General features: G+C 36.3%; 1 protein-coding gene across 1 annotated transcript in view; it reads left to right on the plus strand.

Annotated features, from left to right (window-relative positions):
* LRBA (LPS-responsive vesicle trafficking, beach and anchor containing) overlaps positions 1 to 23,246 on the plus strand; it is a 419,049-nt gene that overhangs the window by 207,688 nt on the left and 188,115 nt on the right. Inside the window, 1 exon segment of the mRNA XM_009327509.1 lies at positions 16,734 to 16,858. Coding sequence (XP_009325784.1) covers positions 16,734 to 16,858 — 125 coding nt within the window.

Here is a 23,246-nt window from a genome sequence, read left to right on the forward strand (position 1 = left end):
AATGATCTTTCTATCAAGAAACAAATTACTAATTTTCTTGTAAAAAAAGGGCGTATAAACTTTATTTTGTTACTTCTAATATGTTTAGAGCACATAAGTAACAGGTTAAGGGGGAGGAGTAGTCAAAAATATCTTCATATCATTTTCTTGCAACCTTAGCACTTCACCATGAACATTATAAATGACTGGTTCTCCTTTAGGTACTGACTTGCTTTAGAATGATGTATGAAATAATATGTGTTTTGCATGTCCTGTTTGTAATGATAAAGGTCATATAGTATCATTTACATAATCTGTAGCCAGAAATGAACTCCAGCAATATCTTCTGTATAACATATACATTATCTGAGGTTTAAAACTCTCATTATTCATGAAAGTTAATTTTACAGTGGGTGTGAATGATCTATCTTATGGCTGCTTTTTTGATCATTCTATAAAATAATATGGAGCAAAGCCTGCACAAATAGCAGGAAAACCAGTAAAGAGTGATGCATTTGCTTGACTCTGTGTATACCCGATTGGATCTTGATTGATGGCAATCATTTGTCTTTGTCAAAAAAAGGAGAAAAATTCAGACATTGAAATAAGAGTGCTATCAAACTTTCTACAATGGCAGAAAGATTCTATTAATGTAGCCTGAGAGTATTAACTGTCTCTGCTAGAAAATGATAAAGAATGTTAATTTTTTTTCTTGAGCATGTTTAAGTGTAAACTGCATTATTTTGTCTATGTGGGAAGACTAAAAGGGGCATGCTACAGATTTATGGCATGTTGGAATTGGAATTAAAAAAAAAAGTAAATTACAAAAAAAAGAAAAGATAAACAAAAAGCCAAATACAAGAGCTTAATCCTTCTGATTATGATTTCGCAACAAAACAATAAAAGTTTAAGTAGCACAGTGTCGTAAAATCCTTAATGCTGCATTCCAATTGATATTGAAGCTTTGAAGACTAACTTCAAAGGAGGGTGAACAAGAGCAAAAAATAGATATAAAATAAACAAAAAAAAAAATGACAAGCTTGGTTTTAGAAGTCCTTTTGTATGTCAGATCTAGGAATATTGACCTGTTACTTGAATGGGCTTTAAGGCAACTTCCTTATTAATGATACTTAGAAACACAAAGCATATGCTTGTGGGTAATAGTGTATTTAAGGGGAAAAATGCTATTTCACAGTACAGTAATGCTAGCAATGCAAGAATACTTTTTCTTTTTTAATAAAGGAATATATAATTTTATATATAAAAAACCCAAACAAACAAACAAACAAAAAACCCAAACCCCCAAAGTGTTAATCACTGGATTTATCATGCCATTTGTATCTGTGGATTTTATTATACGTCTCTTATGGTCTCTGGTTCTAAATAGCAGTGTTAAAGTTTGATTACTGAAACAAAATTTTCTAAATTATGAACACAGCAAATAGCCTCTGAGTACTCTCTCTACCCTAGTAAGGCAAATATTTTTTGTTCCTAAACTTTTAAAGAATAAGAAAACTGTAGCATTCAACTTTGATGCTTACGAGTCCTTGATATACCCTTAAAAATTAGTATTTGAGAGATTGTCATTTTAAGGACAGCTGAAAGAACGGCCATATCAAAACTGGGAACCAGGAACTGCAGTTCTATCTAATACCTGTACTAATGTGCTTTGTGGCCCTCATTAAGCAATTTTAAAGTTTGTTGGTGTTTTTTTGGTTTGTGGGTTTTTTTTTTTTTTTAACTATTTCTGCATTGTGTTCCTAAAAACATTTCTAGTTTTGCCTTACTGCAGTGTGTGTCTGAGTATGGCAGCAGGCTTCTGATTCAAACATTAAAAGGCAGCATAAGCACAGTGTTATCTGTCCTCACTTAAAGAACCTCGTAGTGACATCATTAAAAAGTTCACAGTTTTGGATGGATTCATTTGGTAACTTTCATGAAACTGTTGCTACTGCTGCTGAAGATGCTAAGATGTGATTTTAGCTGGGGGGGTGGTGGTGGTTTTTTTTTTGTTTGTTTGTTTGGTTTTTTTTACATGGTAGGGTGGGTGAGACATGACTTGTATGATTGAGATCTGTGCTGTTTTAAGAAGCAGCTGCAAGATTACTTCATGACAGGGAAATTTTGGAAGTGGAAACACTATGTGTTAAATATACATACTACTTCACCTCCTCTCTTAAGAAAAATAAGAAATGAGCACCAGGCTGATATTGTAGGACAGTATTAAGATTATGAAGTCCAATTTTCAGGGAGCAATAGAATCAGGATCACCTGTAATGTCCTAATAAGGACATTACAGAAGAAATATTCTCTCTCTCCCTCTCCCCTCCCCCACCTTCTTTCTGCTCTTGCCTGCCTGCATTTTCTGTCCCCATTAATTCTTCATCAGACTTCTTTTTTGACCTTTTATTGCTTTTCCCAGGTTTTTGTCCTAGCCAGACCTGGTTGTGTGCCACCCCTTCTCTACTCTGCCTCTTGTCCTACTGATTCCCAACTCTGTCCTCTTTTCTCTGCTTGATCACCAGCAGATCATGTACGCATAATCCGTCCCCTCTCACATATTTATCTTCCATGGCTTCCACATTTAGATGCTTTCTTTGTTGTCTCATAGGCTCTTTGTCTCTTCTGTATCTGGATGAAATAATTTCCTCCTTTGTGCTGCTTCTGTTGTTGTGGACGTAGAGAGCGCTGGTGAAAGACAACTGCAACTTTCTTTGTCCCGATGTCTCTCGATCTTTCTGCAGTAGCCATTTCAGAGAAAGTTTAGATTTTATTTTTTTTTAGTAGGTAAAATTCTGGACTAGAGGAATTGTTCTCTGGTCAGTGGGAATAATGCATGTTTGTCATGGACAGGATCTAAGACTGTTCTCAGTGGGTTTGACGCACATGAGCTCATGATCTGGGCATATGAGAAGTGTGATGGGGGGCAATCTGAGAGGAACGACCTAGGGAAGGATGGGCAGCATCTTCAAAGGTGTTTTACCATTAGCAAACACCTACTGATTGTATACAGACTGTGAACTTCCAAAGCCTTCAACGTGGCCACGCTTGGCAGCTTTGTTAAGAGATAACCAAAGAAATACTTTGGGCAACAGCTTCTGTGTGGAACAATTAAAGTTCTCTTAACATAGGTAACTTTGACTTGTGAAATTTTATTACAAATTATTAAAATATAGTAAACAGAAATTAAAATAATACCATAGAAGACTGTTGGGCAAGCAGAATTACGCACAGACCTATTTCTTATGAAACATTCAAAAGCCATTGAATTCACGTCACAGAATAAATTCAGCCAAAGAACCCGTTACATTTGTTAATGTGTTAATTTCTCATCCCCAAATCCCATACAGTGTGCTGTAATCTCTGTGATGATTGTCAGTCTGTCTCTTCTCCTCTCGCTGCCCCCTTCCCTCATGGGAAATTTTTGGGGAAAATACCATCTTGCAGCAATTAGTATCAAAGATTGGTTACTTCTATCATATGGTTTGGTAAGTAATCTGTAGCTATTGCTGTGATTTGCTGCTTGCCTGTATAGCTTCACACATGTATTTCATTTCCAAAGTTTAGCAAAGTTATTCCCTATAAAGAGGGTGAAAGTCTAGATGAAAGCCATCCCTTTTGTGAAAACCATATTCTCTATCCCTCTTAGTGACTAGTACAACAAAGTAAATTTTAATGGTGCATGATACTGAAAATGAATCCTGTGACCTTGAGAAGTTGTAGCAAAAGATCAGGTTTTATTTGAGTCCTTTTGCCATTGTTTTCATTACTGTATTTTTAATTTTTAGTTGAAAAATGTAGTACCAGTAGCTGTGTATATATTCAGTAATTAAAACAGTCCAAATTAAAATTCATAAGTGACTTTAAAAAAACCAAACTGGTTTGCATGTAAATTAATATTTTTTTATTCTTTTCTAGGGCTCTGTTCATTTCGTTAATAACTGAATTCATCTTCCTCCCAAAATGTAAAGAATGGTTTGTCTTCTGAAAACATAACGTTTTTACAGCAATGGAAAACTTTTCACTTTATCTTATCCTTGAAATCTCTTACAAAATATATGGGCTTTTTATTTTGAAAAGAAAAGTGAAAACATTCAATTTTCATGATGAAATGAAACAGCTTTTTCTCAATTTTGAGTGTCAGTCTGAATTGACTCTTCTGTCAGCAGAGAAGCTAATTGCAAAAAAATATGCTTCTCAATTCTTTTACCATGATTTTTTTTTAAGAGTTTTTCTGTGATGGATTTAACAAGCTTTGTAAACAAGGTTTCTTGGTGAAGTTGTATTATATACTGTGTCAAAATGTTTGGGTTCTTTAATTTTTTCATCATAGGCTACTGAAAAAAAGAAGTTACCTTAGTTTAGCAGGGATAATACATGATTGTTTCTAAAACTGAATAATGGAGAAAGGTATGACTTTACAGATAATTACACATAGAGTTTATATATGCAGGAGGAAGATTATGTTCAAGGAAGAAAATGTGCATTGTGATGCAGTATGCCTAAATTATGTTTATAAGTATCTGCACAATAATTTAACAGTGGTATGGTCTTAAATAATCTCTCTGAAGAATTTACATAAAACAAAAATTAACATCTCCAGCAAAAAATGTGGGGAATTGTGTAGTTGTTACAGAGAAATGTTCTGCTCTTCCATTTGCATTCGAGGTTTTAAATACTCAATTTATAGTTTTGTTAGGAGTTTCTTTAGTACCTAAAGGATTTTTCCCTTCAGTGTCCCTACTATTGTTTTTCATGAATGTTAACAGTATCACATACTATATAGATACTTGATTTATACACGCACAGATGGAATTCTGTAGTCCAGAAACTAAGGTTTGCCTGTGCCACTTAAAACTCTTTACCTTGGTGCCTAAGCGACACATTAGAACAGAAATTCACAGAAATTGGCACAGTCCCAGCCTGTTATTTTTCACTGTAGTAATTCTTCCCAAGGTCTGAACTTGGGGGTTGAGGCCACTGGTACTTGGGTTTGTTTGAAGTCTGTTTCTCCACTGTGGATGAGTACTTGGAAGAGAAATACGTTAGGAGGAAGAAGGAGTATAAATAGGCAAACCACATTAGACTCAGGAAATCCCCTGAGCTGAAAATAGTTGAAAACTGGCAGAGTATTAGGGGAGAAGTTGTACATGATCAGTTTGATCTTACTCTTCCTTAAGCCACCACTTAAGCCACCACTGACGTTTTTGGATGCAGAATTTGGGGTTAGACTTTTGGTGAGGAAAGGTACAGCCATTTCTGTGCTCTTTCTGTGCAGCAGGTGCATTCATGTCCCTCCTCTGTATGGGACAGGGGGTCCCCTGGGCGGTTGGTGGCACTGCTGGAGTGATGCAGTTTGGGTGCAGTCCAGTGTGAGTTACCCCAGATTGCTCAGTTCTCCTCTCTGATGGGGGCATTTCTTAGTGATGCTGAGTGGCTGTGGGACATGCTGCAAATGGCTTATCGTTTCCAGTTGTGAGTGACAGTGCTGTGTCCATTTCATTCTCCCCCATGATGGGATTGCTGTGTTGAGAAGAACTGCTTAATATTGAGAAAGTAGTTTCAATGTTAGGAAAGAACCTGAATAGTTATGTTGTATTTCCTACTGGTTTTTTTTTGGGGGGGGGATTGTTTGTTTGCTTGTTTTTCACATTTGGCTTGAAACTCAGAATTATTGTTGCTGAGATGGCTGGTAAATTTGTCTTAAAAGCAAATAAGAGAGTAGCTGGCTGAAGAGGGGAAAAGTTGGAAACCTTGTCAAGAGAGGTAATAGTTCCCCTGAAGAAAAAGCTTCATTGTCTTTTAGCATGTGTCTCTATGGATGCTAACACAAAGGGGAAACAAGTTGGGGGGGCTATGCTCATTTTTAAATCACTGAAATGAAACAGGAAACATTTCCTGGTTTGTTTCTTCTTAAGCTTTCATTTTACAATCTTTGTCATCAATCCTGTTCTATAATGTTGGATTTAAATGCTAACGCTGTTAGTCTTGAGTGTAAAGTAAGGCTATGTGGAGGAAAGAATATTGCAATGTCTCCGTATTGCTCAGTCCAAATGTTCATTACCAAGTTATCCATTGCTAGATTTCTCTCTTAAAATAGCTATGGAAAAGAAGTTTACATCTTCTCAATCAGCTGCTTCTGATGTGTCACCGTGCAAGCTTTTCTCCTAGACTAAGCCCTTGAATTACTGTATTAAAGGAACCTTGGGTGGTTTAGCACTCTAACATTGCTTATGCTTTACTGCAAGTAGTCCTTTGGTAACTCGTAACATTAATAAGGATGGCTTCTGCACTTCTCTTTCATTAATGTATCCAGAGGATAGTTGTGATTTTCAGGGGGGGCTAGTAACTATCTTCAGAACCTTTAGGACCCTTGGGGCATCAGTGGATCTCAGGAAACAGTTCAGTAGCTTCAGCTAGCTTTGATAGGATGGGTGATTAAAGCTGCAGATATTTAGGCGAGCTCAAATTAGCACTGAGTAAGCAGGCATGAAATAGTACTATATTTATCTAAATATAGGATGACAATGATGGGTGTGCGCAGTATAAAGTGCCTCCCTACCTCTTGATGTTGGCCCCAAATACGCACTTTCACCTTTCCAAATGGAGACTCCAACTTTTTGTTAGCTTATTCTCTCACATCAACTCCTCATCTTGGGAACATTTTTGCTACCTGTCTAGACCTTAATGTCTATACCTGAATGCTGCTTCTCCATCCTCAGTAGTATAGTGTACATGCTGTTTCACACCAAGTTCTTGCAGACTGTGCAGTCGATAGGTGTGAAGCAGTATTCTTTACGCCACCTGCCGGGACTTAGTATGAGCTGATAGCTACCACCTTGCAAAGGGCAGTTCACAGGCAGCATCTTCACCTGCAGACTGTGTCAGGTAACAGTTTTGAACTTGCCTCTGTGCAGTGCCTATTAATTGCCAACCTTTTGTCTCCTGGTTTGCTGACCACATATAATAGAAGATAAGGTATGTTTTCAGGCTACTTTTTCCTTCATTTGAAGATTGAGTAAGTACAGTATTCTCTGTGTGGTCCAGAAAAGGGTGCTTCATCGTAATTCAGTGCTGTGTTTTTATTTTTAGACACCTTTTGCAAGGCTTTCAAAGGAGAAATATATTTAATAAGTTAAACCTTTTTAAAGGTTTTTGAGTCCTGTTGTTCCCTGACTATGCTACGCTAGTATGGTAACAGTTAGGAGTCTTGCTCCATGTGCTTCTTACTTAGCGGTCTTGCTGCCTTGTACTTATTGTTTCCTGTCTCAGAGAGCAATACAATGTTTGCAGTTACTTGAACTCTTTCTTACATATGTTCCCGTAATCATCACGCAATGAGGGCATTTCCCAGATTTTTGCCCTCCTCAGATTTTTAAATCCTGAATTAAATCTCTGATAGAAGTGTTAGCCTTTAAATCATGCTTCAAGGGTGGTTTTATTTGGTTTTGGTTGTTTTTTTGTTTTAAGTTTGTTTTTTTTTAATGTAAGCTTTGATTTTAGTTATATTGGAGAGTAGGAGAAATGCAGGTAATGTTGAAGCTGGGTGTCTCTAAGACTTCAGTGTCCTAACCTGCAATCTGAATTGATAACACCTTTTCCAAGATACTGTTTAACAGTAGCCAAACATGCTGTGGGCCTGAGAGAGTTACCTACTCCCCCTAATGTAATTTAAAGCAGAGGGTCAAGTACGTTTGAAAAAATTTGTGATTAAGCAAGAGGTTGAAGGTGGAATTTTCTTATCTCCCCAGACGCACTCAAATTCTGTCCACAATAAAAAGATAACATGTATATATTTTTGATATGTAGGCATTTAGAGACCTCAGAGAGGACTTTCTTCTCTTTATTATTCTAGGTTTAAAAAAAAAAATAAAAAAACATGTGTAAGCAGGCCAGAATTGTTCCATCTCTCATAATTTGGAGGACAGTCTCTTTCCTATCAAAGGAACTAACAGGTTGGTCTCTCTTGAATGGAAAACTTACTTTGGCAAGGCTGGTTTGAAGGCAAGTGATCTTTAACAGACCTTACACCACCTTGCAGAGGTTCATTCTGGATTGGAAAACTGTAGATGTTTTACCTAAGTCTCGGCCATCTTTCCTGTTCCTTTCTTTGGTGTTTCTTGAATTGCTGAGTTAATTTAGTTACTAGATACTAATTTTAACTTCTCTTGGGGGGGGGAAGAACAATTAGTTTAGACCTTTCTGGCAGAGGACTCCGAAAATATATATACAAAAGAAAAAAAAATTAACTTTAGAAGAACATGGAGCAGAAAAGTATTTGCTGAATCAGAGGGGTGCACTATTACATTTTTATGGAAGCAAGAAAAGTATCCAGCTGTTAAGAGAGCTATAAAAAAAGGATACAGGTTAGCCACAGCTCTTAAAGTGCAGGTATGTGGGAATGTGATTTCATCCTGCTTCTTTTAGAAGAGACGGCAGTGAAGCTGAAATGTTTGGTGCAGGTCAAATCCAAGATTTTTGGAAAAAGCGTTACTGTAATTTCTGTGTTTAATACTTTTGGGGTCAGAACAATATGCAATCAAAATAACAGATGTGAGGAGATGTTCTTGTTTTGGTTATATATCAAGTTGATCTATATATCCAGAAATGCTGAAAGATTATAATCTCAAATGCCAAGCTACTGGAAAGTATTACTGAGTCATAATATTTCAATGTACTTTATTCCTAACAGAAAATCTGCTGATGCTGTAATTAGCGAGAAAAGATATAGGTCCTTTCTATGCATGTGCTTACGGTGGAAGCATCAGAACCAGTAGGAATGGCTAAGGAGATAGAGATTCAGCTGGCTCCTTTATCATATATCCTCCAACCTATATTCTTATATTCCATTGTTCATTTTGGCAAGGAAGGGATGACTTAAGTACTGCAGACTAAATTTCCGCATTATCGGACAAACAGCAAAAAAACTCCAGTGAGATGCAGTGTACCTATTTTTTTTTTATATTATGGTAGTTATTGTTATTTTCAATATGAATAGCAGTTTATGGGATCTGAATGAACTGTAGTTATTTTGAAAAACAAATTAAAAGTTGTTGACTGCAATCAGGTGTAGGATGTGCAAGATCTGGAAAGATTTATGAGCAACTAAGCCGAAGCATCCGGTTGCAAATTTGCTATACATTCATTCTTCCATGTCTGAGTCATGTCTGAACTAGTTTTGCTCAAAGCCAGAAGAGTTTTCATGTTAACTTCTGATAGAGAAGTGGAGTAGTTTTCAGTTATGTTATAATTAATCTTGACAGAAATGCAACAAGAATTGAGCTGTGTCATAAGGTGACTGTCTTTTAAAATGCAGCTTTATTTTTATTTATCAAAATAATACCAGTCCAAGATAAAGTAGTGGTAGTGGTTGCAGAGTACATGATTAGTACTGTATCATGTATTTGAGTGAGCCCTCTTTGAAGTACCAGTGTGCACTGGAATGCCAGCACTTCAAAGAATGCTTCCTCCAAAAAAGCTGGGGCTGTGGTTAGCCACCAAAGGGTTAATAAAAATCAAAGAGGAGCATACGTAAACTCATACATAAACAGAGCTGTTTTTAAGCTGGAGCTTAATAATACCATCATCTATAGGACAGCAACACCTTAAAGGCAGGCTTGTCTTTACCCTGACATTGTGCTTTATAATGTGTAAAGGAAGACTGAAACATTTATAGTCAACATTTTTTCTGGATTGCTTTTTAAATGAGGAATTCAAAGCTTGTCAATGCAGAAAAGTGTCTCTGTGATATCGGAAATTAGCATTGTTCCTCTGGTTTTGTTTTGCAAGTTAGTTAGATGGGAATGGATTTTTGGTATGATTCAAAACGCAGAGATCAGGAGGCCTGGGTGGGGAATTGTAGCTGCAGTGTCTAATGGGTGGTTGAGACAAAGAGATAATATCCTAACTATTTACTGTATAAAAGCATATGAACAGCATTTCTACCAGTTTTTAAAATGCAAATCTAGGAATTACAGATCTGTGCTGTTTGTACTGTCTTGTTTATATGGGGAAATAGCATGAAACATCTGTTAAGACATGCTTCCCTTACTGACGTTCCCATTTTTTTTCCTCTATGCTGGAAGTACGTTAGGTTTAAACTGTACAAAAGTCCCCTACAACCATGCAAAGGTCCTCAGAGTGACAGCTGTATGCTAAGTCCATGTAGATGTTGTGCCTGAAGTTCATACCCTGCTTTTCACATCTCTTTCTTTGGAAAGATGTGAAGAAGAATGGCACTACTTTCTCTTCTGGAAATACAAGACACCCCACCCCACCCCCTTTTGATAAAATTAAAGCACAGATAAAGGCAAAAGTCCTTTTAGGAAAAAATCCTTTATAGACAAAGTCAAGTGTTTTCTTGGAGAAGGGTTAGAAGAAGCAAATAGACTATGCTAATTTAATGGGTTATATTAACGTTCTGTATAATTGGTATAACGCCAAAGAAGTTGTACTCGGTGGCCTTGGGCCTTTGTTATGACCAGTTCCTGTTACTACAGCAATGACTGTGGCAGAGATTAAGAGCCTGCCTGTGAATGATGCTTTTCGCTTAAGGGTTCCCAATTATTTCCATTTGTGGAAGTCTGTATTCTGAAACTATGGAATGTGAGTGTCTGTGTGTGTGGAAGGCACAGAGAGAGAAGGCACAGACTCTGCTAGTATTTGAGTATGATTACATGATATGTCTTTTTTGATATCGAAGACGTTCTTCCTCATCCTTTCCTTCCTTCCCCTCACCTGCATATTTCTTTCCCTCATTTTTAGTTACATAGTTGCTGGTGAGACTGCAATGGAAACAGGTTGCTAATATAAAACAGAATAAAAACATCGAACCCTAATAACCTCAGATTGTTACTGTGATTCAGTTTAGTGTGGCTGCACAAATCCTTACGTGAATGCAACTGAGGGAGGGAGAGTAGAAGATCTTTAACTGGTTTTGCCATTGAAGAAAATATAGGTAATGTAGGTAGCATTTCCAAAGATCTCAATGCACTTATCAGGAGTTAATTAATCTTTAATGTTCTGAAGTAGATACATTATCAGTGAAGTGCTGTGAAATACACACACTGAGATAGAGTGTAGCTGGCCAAGTAATATTTTAGCGGCAACTTTGACTTAATACTAATCAAACATTTTCCTGTGTGCTTTGGTAATACAGGCAAAGTTGGGAATCAGATCAGGAACCTGATTTACTGAAAAACAGTCATTTTCCCCACTGCATCAGTACTCTGATTTAGGTTTACCACACAGCAACGCAAACGCTTGTCCATGGGATCTCTGCATGAAATGCTGAACTTGGTACTGCTGCTGAGAACTTGTTTGTCAAGTTGCATCTTCAACGTTTGCTTTTCCATCATTAAGCTCAATGTTTTATTTTCCAAAATATGTTAGATATTTTTGGTCTTGTTACAAATTAATAATACAGCTGGATGTGCACAAAACTTAGTACTTATAGACATGTAGCTAATGATATTAATGTGCTCTGGTGTAACTTGGTTTTGTAGATCACAGTTTGTGAAAGCTTATTACAAGAATATTGAAGAGCTTCAGAAAATGTTTTACTTGCTTTCTGAAATTGCATTTTATCAAGTCAGTTAGTGGAAGATACCTTGCATTTTATTATTACATGCAAAATATGAGAGATTTTAGTTAATATTCTGGACATCCAGCTGCATGAAAATGCAATGGATTTCAATTTGCAAGATAAAGCAGTCTCTTACATTACATGATGCCTGCAGTCTGATAGCAGTACTCCATCAAGATTTCTGCAGTACTTTCTAGAACTTCAGCACTTTTATCTTTAGATTGACAATCAAATGCGAATGCTTATTGCTTCTTTTTTTTGGAGAAAAATGTTTGTGTATCTTGCAGCAGATGTCTGGCTTGAGTTCTTGAAGTATTTTACATGGAAGCAAAAGTTACCTAGATATGGAGCAAGAAATGTTCCTGAACAGCATTAAAATAATCCAGCGTATGTTTTCTTAAAAATCTGGCATCACGATTTGTGTTTGATGATTGCTCTTTCATGTAGTTTGGAAGTAGCACCTGATACTGTGCATTTGATGAGCCATTGCAACTAAAGTGCTGAATAAATTAAAACCAGAAGTTGTGGTAGGCTTGCAGTCAGTGATGGAGAAATTGCAGAGCCGCCGCCTTCCAGGTTTCCTTTCAAATCTATACTGTTGTTACTGATGAATAAGGGGTGTTGCTGCTCTGTGTTTCGTTGCCTATGAAACTAATTTAGCCTGGGTCTCTGTGTTCGAGCATTTACACCTTAGAAATTGCCATCACTGATTGATTGCCTTGCTGATGGTCTTAGGGGAGAGACCAAGGGGTGATTAGGTTTGGAGATTGACTTATCTGCTTAACTCTACAGTTAGAGTTCCAATGAGGAGTATGTCATCTGGAAATTTATCTTGGTATCTTCACATAGGTTTAGGGCATGTGAATGAGGTATTACGCTTATGTCATGATCACCACCTGTGTTCTTGTTTTGTGGCCTGGGAACAGCCTTGGCTTCCAGATGTGTCAGTGCAATCATTTCTAGCAGTACAAAATTCACGTTGACTAATGTTTCATATCTGTGTTTAATGTACATAATTGCCATACAGCAGAGCAAGAACTGTTTTTCTTTAAATAGTAGACTGTGCAAAGATTATAATAGCAGACTGTGCTGGTCTAAGTCTTCATAACAACACATTTTTTTGAGGCCATACACACTCTAGTTTCCATCTGCTTTTAAGTTTGTTGCAATTGTCTTTCGTGTGAGTGGGTTTTCTTGCCTTTAAGGCTAGATAGCCTTCTAGACAGAAGAGGTCATTTAGAGCTCTAGTCATCCTCTGTCTCTGCAGAAGATTTCTATAATGCTGTGCTGCTTTTGCCTTTCTTTCCTTTTCTTTGTTTCTCTTTTCTGTGCTGTTTGTTTATTTAGTACTTCACTAATCTAAGGATCCGAATGGATGCTTCTGTGGTGTGCTAAAATTCATTCTCAATTAACTGGTGGCCTAAGTACAGCCCGAAGACCTCTCAAACTATTGCTTTTGTAGATTTACATTTTCTTTCCTCTTCCCCACCTTGCAGTGTCCCTTTTCTAGCCATGCTAGCGTGCTGCCTGCTTCTTTTCTGTGGTCATAGAGGTAGCAGAATATCTTGAATACACAATGGATAAGGCGTTACAAGAAGTAATTCTTCAACAATTGCATGATCTTCTCATCATTCGCTCGTTGTATTGCTTAAATTCAATTTAAATCTCCTATAGGGTATAAGGACCAATAGGTAATTCCCACACCTAAAATTCCTTTGCTATAACACCATAATAAAACTAGTACATCAGTTGGTATGTTTTATTTCCAATTGTGTTAATCTTTGAAACTGGTAGGAAAAATAGGTTTCTTCTTCTTGGAATGAAGATCTGTGTGCGTTTAATAAGCTTCTTCCCATTGGCCACAGTGAAGTGACTTTTTCTTTTGCATGACACACTCGATGTACTGAGAATACAGGTTATATTGGTCATTCTGTATTTATTCTCATCTCTGTACAATTGTAATGATCTAGTTAGTTACATGGGAATTGAGAGGAAGGTTTTATCTCAATTCTGAGTACATAGCCTGGTAATTTGGGGAACCATTTGAAAAATAAAGCAATATAATGGTTATGCTATTTGAATAAAACATTTAATATCAAAGCTTTGTTTCTATTCAGTCAATATTGTTACCAAGGAACCACTAATTACTGTGTATCATGTTAGAGAGGGCCCTGACAAATCCATGCAAATCATATGATTTATAATTCATAAATCCCCGAACCCCTGAGAAATGTTGCTCTTGCACTTACACTAATCGAGTACTTATGTTCATTGATCCAGTCCATATAGCACCTTCAGTCCATATGGCAGTCTGTATTGTAGGGCCGGAAACTTCTGTTGTCAAATGTCCCCTATGGTCGATGGCACTATACTGTTCCCAATATCTGCTTACTTGGCCCTTTGCTTCATAATCCTTCAGTCCTTCAGCAGTCAGTTCTGCCCGAATCAGAGCAATATTTATGTCTGTCTCCCCCTGGCTGCAGAGGTACAAAGTCTGCATGGTACAGCATTGCCTTTTGGGGATGGGACTGCAGTGGTTAATCAATCTTACTAGTAAGCTAGTTGTTCTAGAGTAGCTATGTAGTATACTGGCTTATATTGGTACTAATATGCATTTGTGCCAGTAGCTGCTCTCAAAAATGGCTCACTTGTAAGAATTAGACAACATAGGTGTTTATTTTTGGCTGTGCGGGTTTTTGTTGGATATTTTTCTATGTGTAGAGAGTAGATTTTTTTTTTTTTAACCTCACAATACAGTGGTTGCCAATAGTTATAAATACCCGAATACACAGTCTAATAGTTGATACATTGTTGTTTGTGAATAATCAGCGCACCGGTGAAGGAGATGGAATCCTATGCAAATTTTGTATGCCGAACTGAAAATAAAAGTAGGGGACTAAAGATATATTATATATCAGGATAGTACTTCTTGCCTGACCATTGTTACCTATTTTTCTAATAATTTTGGCATAGTTTTGTAATGTAGTATAATTGTAATTGTTGTCCAGAAGAATGGCATCACTTAATTCTATCAAAACTGTAGAAAGATAGATGAATGACAAATTAATAATTTACCATCTTTGCATAATACTGTAGCACAGAATATCAGAAGGATTGATGGCAGAAGAGGTTAACAAATTTTAGCGGCTTCCATTAGCTTTTCATTGTCATATGTTTGTGGTGCTGACTGAAATAAGCTTTGCAGGAGATCTCAGTCTAGGGAACTAATTACTTGTGCCGATTGCCATACTGATGAATAGACCCTCATTGTATCATTCCCCTGAAGACGAGGAGCAGTCTGTGATTCACGACTGCATCCTGGCTGATATTTGATAATAATTTTAACAGATAAATGTAGGAAGGCAGAATGATGAAGTGCCTATCCATGCTCTACGACTATCAAAGGCATGCACATAGCCAGCTGTGTTCTGCCTTTTTTCTGTAATCACTAATGGAGAATTTTAAGTTATTAATCGGCCTTTGAATAAACCCATAATCTTCCGATGTTTTATAATTTTTGTTTGGTTAATTAATCCAAAATCATTGGATTTTATAATCAAAGCATTCAAATTTCAGCATGATTGTAACACACACAAAGTGTGAAAATAAGATACTGGGGCATTTGATTCCAGTACTTCAGTGTTTTTCTGAAAGTAAGAAACCAGGAAGATGAAGAATAGCACTGCCTTTTCTTTGGTGATAGAAAAAGGCATAGAATTTTAATGAAGGTAGATGCAAAGACACTCTCCATTTTCATAAGATTATTTTCAGTCGCAATTTTTAATGTCTACAAATTGTGTTTGAGAGTAGGGTTATGCAAATTATTCTGGCATTTGTTACCATGTTTGTTTGAAACCTTGATTTACCTTAAATAAAACTCATTTCTGCCTTTAGACCTCAAAACTAAGAATGTAGATACCAAGTATTTTTAACACTGTGATCTCTAAATTAGTTGTGGCTATTCATTTGTCAGTGTTGACAGGTATACTTTCTATTAGCTCCTGGACCAGGAATGGAATGGAATATATATGCATTTTCATCTATTGTTTTAATATTAGTTATGTTAACAAACAAAATCAGTGTTTTTTAATTTGGGCATACAGGTTTTCAGGCTATCGCGGCTATTCTATGCTTCAGGCATTTTCTGTTTGTTTATTTGCTATACCTGAAACTGGCATTTTTTTGTACATTCTCTGGGCTAAAATACTGTCTTACAGTGGCATTCATTCATGATCATCTAACAAGATAGTAACTGGCACTTATATATGACCATATTAAAAAGATCTACGTATATTTGGAGCATACAATGGAAAATAATGAATTTGATATAACCTTTTCTAGATGTAATTTTTTAAAAGTATGCCTTCAATATAGCAATTATTACACATCTTAACATGTAGTTTTTAATTAAATGTAAAAACACAACTACATAAACCAGAAATCCAATCTGATTTGCTCGAAAATAGATTGCTGTTTCACTCTCCTGGAATGGTTTATTTAAAAACAGTAAATGGAAAAGAAATGCATTTTCTTGTGTTGTTCTAAGCCTCAGGGGCTAAATGTAATGAATATTTTAAGAGATTATTTTAATTAAATTCCTGCACATCTAAACAGAGTAATATTTTATTATCACATACATAACCATGTAACTGAGGTATTCATTAAAGTTAACACTTTCTGGACCAAGAATTCATGGTATGATTTACTGACCTTGTGCAAAAAGGCACAAATTAGGAAGAAAAATGAAGGGGGACAGACTTTGATTAATATAGGTAATGCTATACCATATTTATAATAGCCTTTTCCCTATTCTGGTTTATAAATGCAGTCACTGAGAAAGGTGCCCTGCTGAGGCTGAAATGAGGCTGAAATCGGAGCACATGCCACTAGAGTGTGGGGAAACTGATCACACTGTCAGCAATTCATTTCAAAATGATGTATTTAGTGCTCATTTCACCTTCCAAGAAAAAAGGGAAAGGAGTTCCTTAGTCTGGAAGGTGATATTGTTATTTTCAAGGACATACCTAAGTAAAAGATTGCAGAAAGGGGGGAGGTTAAAAAAAAAAAAAAGGCAAAAGCAGTGCAAACAAGGAGAGCTTTATGCAGAAATTCAGCGCTACCATGCTGTTTGATAATTGCTAACATATGTGGCTCCTCTGTTTCATTGTAGTCGTCCTCGTGAGTTCTGGCGCCTTGACTACTGGGAAGATGACTTGCGGCGCCGGCGACGATTTGTGCGTAACCCCCTTGGATCGACACATCCTGAAGCGACACTAAAAGCAGCCGGAGAACATGGTCAGTGTAGAATCTGCTTCTTGCCAATAGCAGCAGGTTACAGTATGTGGCAGTAAAGACTAGACCTTCATTGCTATAAGATGCTAGAAAATTGTCCCAAATGCCAAAGGCTTTTGCCATTGCATTTCAGACACATTCAATACAAAGATAAACTGACCGTTACTTCATATAAGCAATGTTGGTATTTGTTAAGCCTCTTCATTACATCTTAGTTGAGCTGGCACGTTGTGCATACTTTACGTACAATGATTACAAATACAGTTCTCACTAAGCAGAAGAAAAGTGGATGCGATTTTGCCATTAATCCCTGGACACACTTTCTTGCGGTAAATTACCTATTTATGCTTTAGTAACTTCAGAATAAGTTTTCCCTGTTCTTTCCCTGTTCAGAAACCCACAGCAATTATTTCAGTTAGCCTTAGCACATATCTGCCTATCGCTACAGATACATTAAAAGAAAAATAACACTTCTAAAGCTAAACTGCATTCAGACTTTTGCTTATTTTTAAGTCCTCAAGTTTCTGCAAGAATTTGGTATGGAAGAAATAGTAACAAATGCTGAAACGTAAAGTATTGTTCAAGCAGCAAACGGTAATGATGATTTCTACCTGGTGATTTTAAAAAAGGAGATTGCATTTTTTTAAGAGATTGGGGTTTTTTCACCCTTTTTATTATCAGAGATCACTCAGCTACATGCTGCTATGTTTGTTCTAGAGGTATGTATTTACAAGACTAATACAATAATCAGTTTGAGAATTCTATAATAAACCAAAAAGATAAACAAACACCCAAAGCTGGTGAACTTCGGGTTTTAGTCTAGAATTTTATGTCTTTGCAATCTGATGAAGATACATTGATTCTACATTGATAAGGTAGAAAAATCTTTTTTTATATTTAAAAATAATTTCTTATAATTAAAGCTGAGTACCCTTCACCTTGAAGGTACATGTCATGGAATAGAACAATTTAAATTTAGGTCTTTTTTTTCTTTTTTAGTTTGTGAATTCTATATACACACACACACATATTATGTGTGTATGTATATACACACATACATATATGTGGAGGCATAAACTTTATGCTAATTTAAAATTATTAAGACTGTTGTATGAATATAGAAGATGATCACTGTCATAAAGTTAGTTTCCATCAGGCATCCTAACCTCTTGCACTCAGCCTTAAAGAGCCATTTCTGGAAGAAAATGTCTACAATATGTCAGCTGATACAATGCCAAATGTGACATCAGTCCTCTAAAATAAATGACCATACAGAGAATAGTCAATAAAGTGATCTGAAAGCAATGTTTGTAGAGCCCTACATCTTTGACTATAGAAAGAGGAACAAGATGTAGAATTAATTAACCCACTTTTTGCTTTGGGGCTTGTTGTTCTTAATACTCTGTGTTGTTTCTACACCATGGACTTTAAGGGCACAGGGTTTCTCTCTGTTTAATACTCCATGGATAAACAACAACTGCCCCCCTTTAATATTATGTTTACTTCAAATTAAATAGATCTTGTCACAGTTTTATGCAATCTACTCATATTTTTGTATTTAATCCTTATATTGTTTACCAAAATACTGAAAAATATTTTTACTGCAAAATATTTAGAGCTCCTACCTATACTTGTGTAACTGATTCTTCCATAAGTAAACACACACTAATACAATTATTCATCTTTCATAGTAATGTGGTATTTTCACTAATCCATGCTATATTTCACGGGCTATAGCTCATACTCAGTTTGTAATTGACAGGACTACAATTTTTGTCAATACAAAAGAAGAGTGAATAAAAGTAGCCCTATTTCATAGGTAGCTAATAAGCATAGCTGGTAGCTAACCCTGGTAATTTAAATAGAGCTAATTGTTTTCTGTCCGCCTTTCTGTTAGAATTTGACATCCTTAACAGGCTTCTATTATATTTAATTTCTTGATGTTGTTTTATTCTGAATTTAATTGCATACTGCCTTTGTTATCTGTTGCCATTCTGATTCTTTATCTATCCAGTGAATATTTGAGTGTACCTTAAGTTGTTATTTAATGTGGTGCCTGAAAATATAATTACTCTCTGCCTAACTGAGTGTACATACATATGCAACTGTCTTGCTCCAGGACCTTCCACTGGCAAGGTATAAAACAGATGACCAAAGTACAAATTCAAGTTCAACTGGAAACTATATATAATGTATAGGAATACAAAGGTGGTTGTGTTTTTTTACGGTTTTGTTTTGGGTTTGGGTTTTTTGTGTGGTGTTTCTGGGTTTTTTGGTGGGTTTTTTTTTTCTTTAAGTCTCAGAAGGTACAGTTGTCAGAAAGGTCAACTGGGGTGGTCACTTGATCTATTTCTTTCTGAATTGTGTTTATAAACTTTTAATATTAACCAATTTCAGGTCAGAAAATCCAATTCTTTACAGATTTTTGGAACCAGACTTTCAGGCCCTGTTTTCATGATGTAGATATCCTTAGAATTCGCAGAATATTTGCCGCGGTATTTTATGATTTCTTATCAATAATTTATCATTAATTATTCTATTTCAATTAATTTTACATGTCTCTGAAGCAAAAGCATTTTTAAATAATGAATAAAAGGTTCCCTACTGCCTATTTAAGCTTTTCTCAAAACAAAACAGAGCAAAACAAAAACCTGAAATTGGGCATAAGGGATTTTGCCAAAAGGGAAGCAGGGGAAAATAATGCATAAATAATGGAAAAGTACTGTTGCAATAACCATGCTTGAAAGCGTGGATTTTAGCACACTTTTCATTCATAGATACACATTATCAACTGCTTGGTGTCTTTCAAATAAAACCAGATGTATTCTACACCCCAGAGAGCTCACAGTCTAGGAAAGATGACAATTTGCAACTGTGAAAATTATTCAGAAGCAATCAGAAGCCTAGATATTGTTCAGTAAAACCTAGAGAGAACAACAACAACAATCAGCTCTGTTGCAGCCTAGTTATGTGTCTTAGTAGCAAGAACCAATCTTTTCCAGGGATTGATTTGATTTGAAGGAGAACCTCTGGTGCAGAGGTGGCAGAATAAATACCTGAAGACTAATGTTCTCTGTTCAGACAATCAATACCAGCCCCATGACTATACTTCTGGCTACCTTCTAGTTAAAAACAAATTTTTTAATTCTGACAATTTAATTGCCATTCCCAAGTTCACATTAACTTGCTTGGGAAAAAAAGGCTTTAGGTAATTTTTCAAAGGGGGGGGGGAGAGAAATCCTTCCAAAATGGCTATTTATAAAAGTCAGTCTAGTAGTGTATTGTGGGGGAAGAAAAGAGAGGTAAAGGTACTGTGGTAGAAGTAGTTTGGGATGGAAAGAGTTAAGTCTTTTCTGTTCTCCCTTTCACCCATTGTTTAGAAATTAAACCAATATACTTATATAGGTGTGAAAGTGCAAAAAAAATGAGTGCTTTAAACCTGTTGGTATTTTTAGATTGATCCCCAAATACAATATGTTGTGTGAGAATCTTTAGCTGCTAGAAAATACCTTATCAAGCTTTTTAACAAGTGATTTGTTGTTTTTTATTGACGTTTGTTAAAAACTTGGGGAGAAGGGGGATTAAAACAGTCTGTAGCATTTCCATCAAGGCAATAGGCAGAGTTCAGAGCTTTGTGACTGCAAGGGACTAGCAGCTGATCACCTACAGTATTGCAATCGACTGGTCAGTTTTCTTTGCCTCAACTCCAGGGATGAAAAAGAAGTCTTAAAAATAATATTTTAAAAATCTGATGTGAAGGCGGTTGTTTTTTCCATTGTTATCTATTTAAACAAATAGGAAGACTAGAGGGAGGCTTCTGGGAGCCCTTTTTAAAGAATAGATGGTAAGGGGTTTTTAACACACCCTTTCCCTGAATTGCTTTTCCTGATATATTTACCAGACATTTAAAAAAAAAAAAAAAAGTATCTTCTGTGTCGTGCTTTCCAATATTTTTCAAATGGCTTTTAAAAATTGTATTTTGCAGGTAAGGTTAAGTCGTAGACAAACAATTTGAAATAATCTGTCGTTCCGTGAATGCCTTCAGCTTGTTCAGCAACATAAGCTAAACTATTATTTTTACACCCAAGTGTTCCAGAGATTTAACTGGAATAAATAAGACTTTCTGCAGATTCAGAGATCTGTTTCCAAAAAGCTACTTGAAGAAACTGAGTCTTAGAGAGCAGTTTGGGAAGGATTGCATGTAATTACACTGATGAATTATAATAATGAAATTGCTGTGCTAGATAAATACTCTGCCAGCAGGCTGTCATGTCCTGTGCAATACATAGGCCATGCCTTGAGGTCTTGATCTTGAAAAGGTGTATGTGAATGTATGCTTAGATCTGCAGGATTGGAGCCGGAAGCTCCAGTCATGCCAAGAATAGGCAGGCCTGGCAGAGAGCGGTTTGGGTTACCAGATGACAGAGCAGGGTTCGGGACCTGAAATATGAAATCCAGTGTAATGTACCTATGTGCATACATGGGAACTGAACAGGTCACACGATGTCATGCTCCGTCCTATGTGTATCTAATCACTAAATAGAGAAAGAGAACTAGACCGTGGCCTACCTACGTAAGTGCATTTATCTACAGAAAATAGGTGAATCCATGTGGAATATATTCAGTTGTATACAGACACTCAAGTGAGAGTGTGTGTGTTGGTTGCAGGTGTGGTGCTTTATTCAAGTCAGTACAGAAGAAGCAGATTCTGGTTCAGTGTGATGTCTTACTGCCTTCCAGCAGTTAGTATCTGCAGATGTGTAGACAGGCTCTGCATCTTCCTGTGCCTGTGCGTATACACGTTTCATGCATGTCAGGAGATGTGGGTAACTAACATCATACGCAAAGAGATGACAAAAATTTACAAAAAAGGACTAAAATAACTTATGGCCTAAAATCTTTTATTGAAAAAGGCAGTTACATAAGACGTATGTTTTTGCATCAGTATAATACCATTAGTTGGGGAAAGAAATAAAATCTGAGTAAGTGACGAAGATGAGGCAGGAGGTGTATATTTCTGTTGTCCAGTCATCTTTGGCTTGGAAGTTGCTGTACTGATTTTATTTTTTCCTAATGGTAGATGAGAAGAAAGACTGAAGGACATACTAGTATTTTGGACAAGTTGTGCCAAGTATGATCTTGGCTTTCAATTCAATCTTAATAGGTAGAAGGCTAGTTTGAAATAGCATCTTCGGTATAACACAAATAGATTGTAGTAAAGGAAGCAAAAATGGCAGGTATGTACAGTAGAGATGGGGTTTTTGAAACAACAAATATAGTTTGCCTGTATTAAAAAAATAAAATTATTATCTTTGACTTTATGCCTGGGATGGTTTTGTTCTATTTTACTTTTTCTGATCTTCAAGAGAATGCCAGTAGGCCACTGAGTAACAGTGCATGTGGTGTATATTAGTATACTGTTGGTAATTTTACTGCTGCTAACTTAAAATCCTCAAGGGGGAGTTAATTACAGGAAAACCTTTCTAAATATCAGCTGCATATTTTCCATGACTAGAAGGTTTTCAACTCATGTTGAACAGCTCCAGAATCTGAGTTATCATGATTTACATGAGCATATTTTAGAAGAAAGTAAAATTTGTGTTTGTATAATACAGTTAAAGCTTTACAATAATCTATTTTTAAAGGCTTACCTACAAGTGGCAGTTGTTGGTTGGGGAGAAAGGATGCATAAATTGCATTTTAATTTGTATGGCAAGTTAAACTTCCTTTTCTTTGTGGTCTGTTTTTGTTTTGGGTGGGGTTTTTTTGTTGTTGTTTGGGTTTTTTTCTAAGCTCAAGGCCTAAACCAAAAGCAGGGTATTTGGTGGTTTGGGGTGGGGTTTTTTGTTTGTTTGTGTTTCTTTTTTAGTTTTCACTTAATTGAAAAGTTTATTATTTGCACTTTACATGCATATATTTACTTCAACAATTTAAACTTTATAGGTTGCCACTGGGGAATTGCTGCCTTCTGTAAATGTTTGCAGATTAACGTATTTTTAAAGTAAGCCAGTGGAACTTCAAATCAAGTGTGGCAGCAATCAGAGAAAGCCACGAGTAATGTGTTGAAGTTGGTTGGTCCTGATGTGTTTGGTGAATGTTTTTCAGAGCACGGCTGTGCCATGGGCATTCTCAGTCTGTTTTTTAAGAAATACTATTTTTATTTTGAACTTCAAAAAACCCCAAACAACACACACACCGCTGGTTTTTTGGCTTTTACCACAGCAAGTGGTAACTTAGGTGTAGAGGGAGCGATCGCCTCTTTTTTTTTTTTTTTTTTCATTTTTCTTTTTCTTCCCTGCTGCAGCTTTGAGCTTGTAATGTAAATAAAATAGATTTCGACCTAGCAGAGCCGAGACGAGATGAGGAACGCTCCCAGGGAACACTGGCGCTC

The sequence above is a fragment of the Pygoscelis adeliae genome, unplaced genomic scaffold (assembly GCF_000699105.1).
Source record: "Pygoscelis adeliae isolate BGI_AS28 unplaced genomic scaffold, ASM69910v1 Scaffold157, whole genome shotgun sequence".
Classification (NCBI taxonomy): Eukaryota; Metazoa; Chordata; class Aves; order Sphenisciformes; family Spheniscidae; genus Pygoscelis; species Pygoscelis adeliae.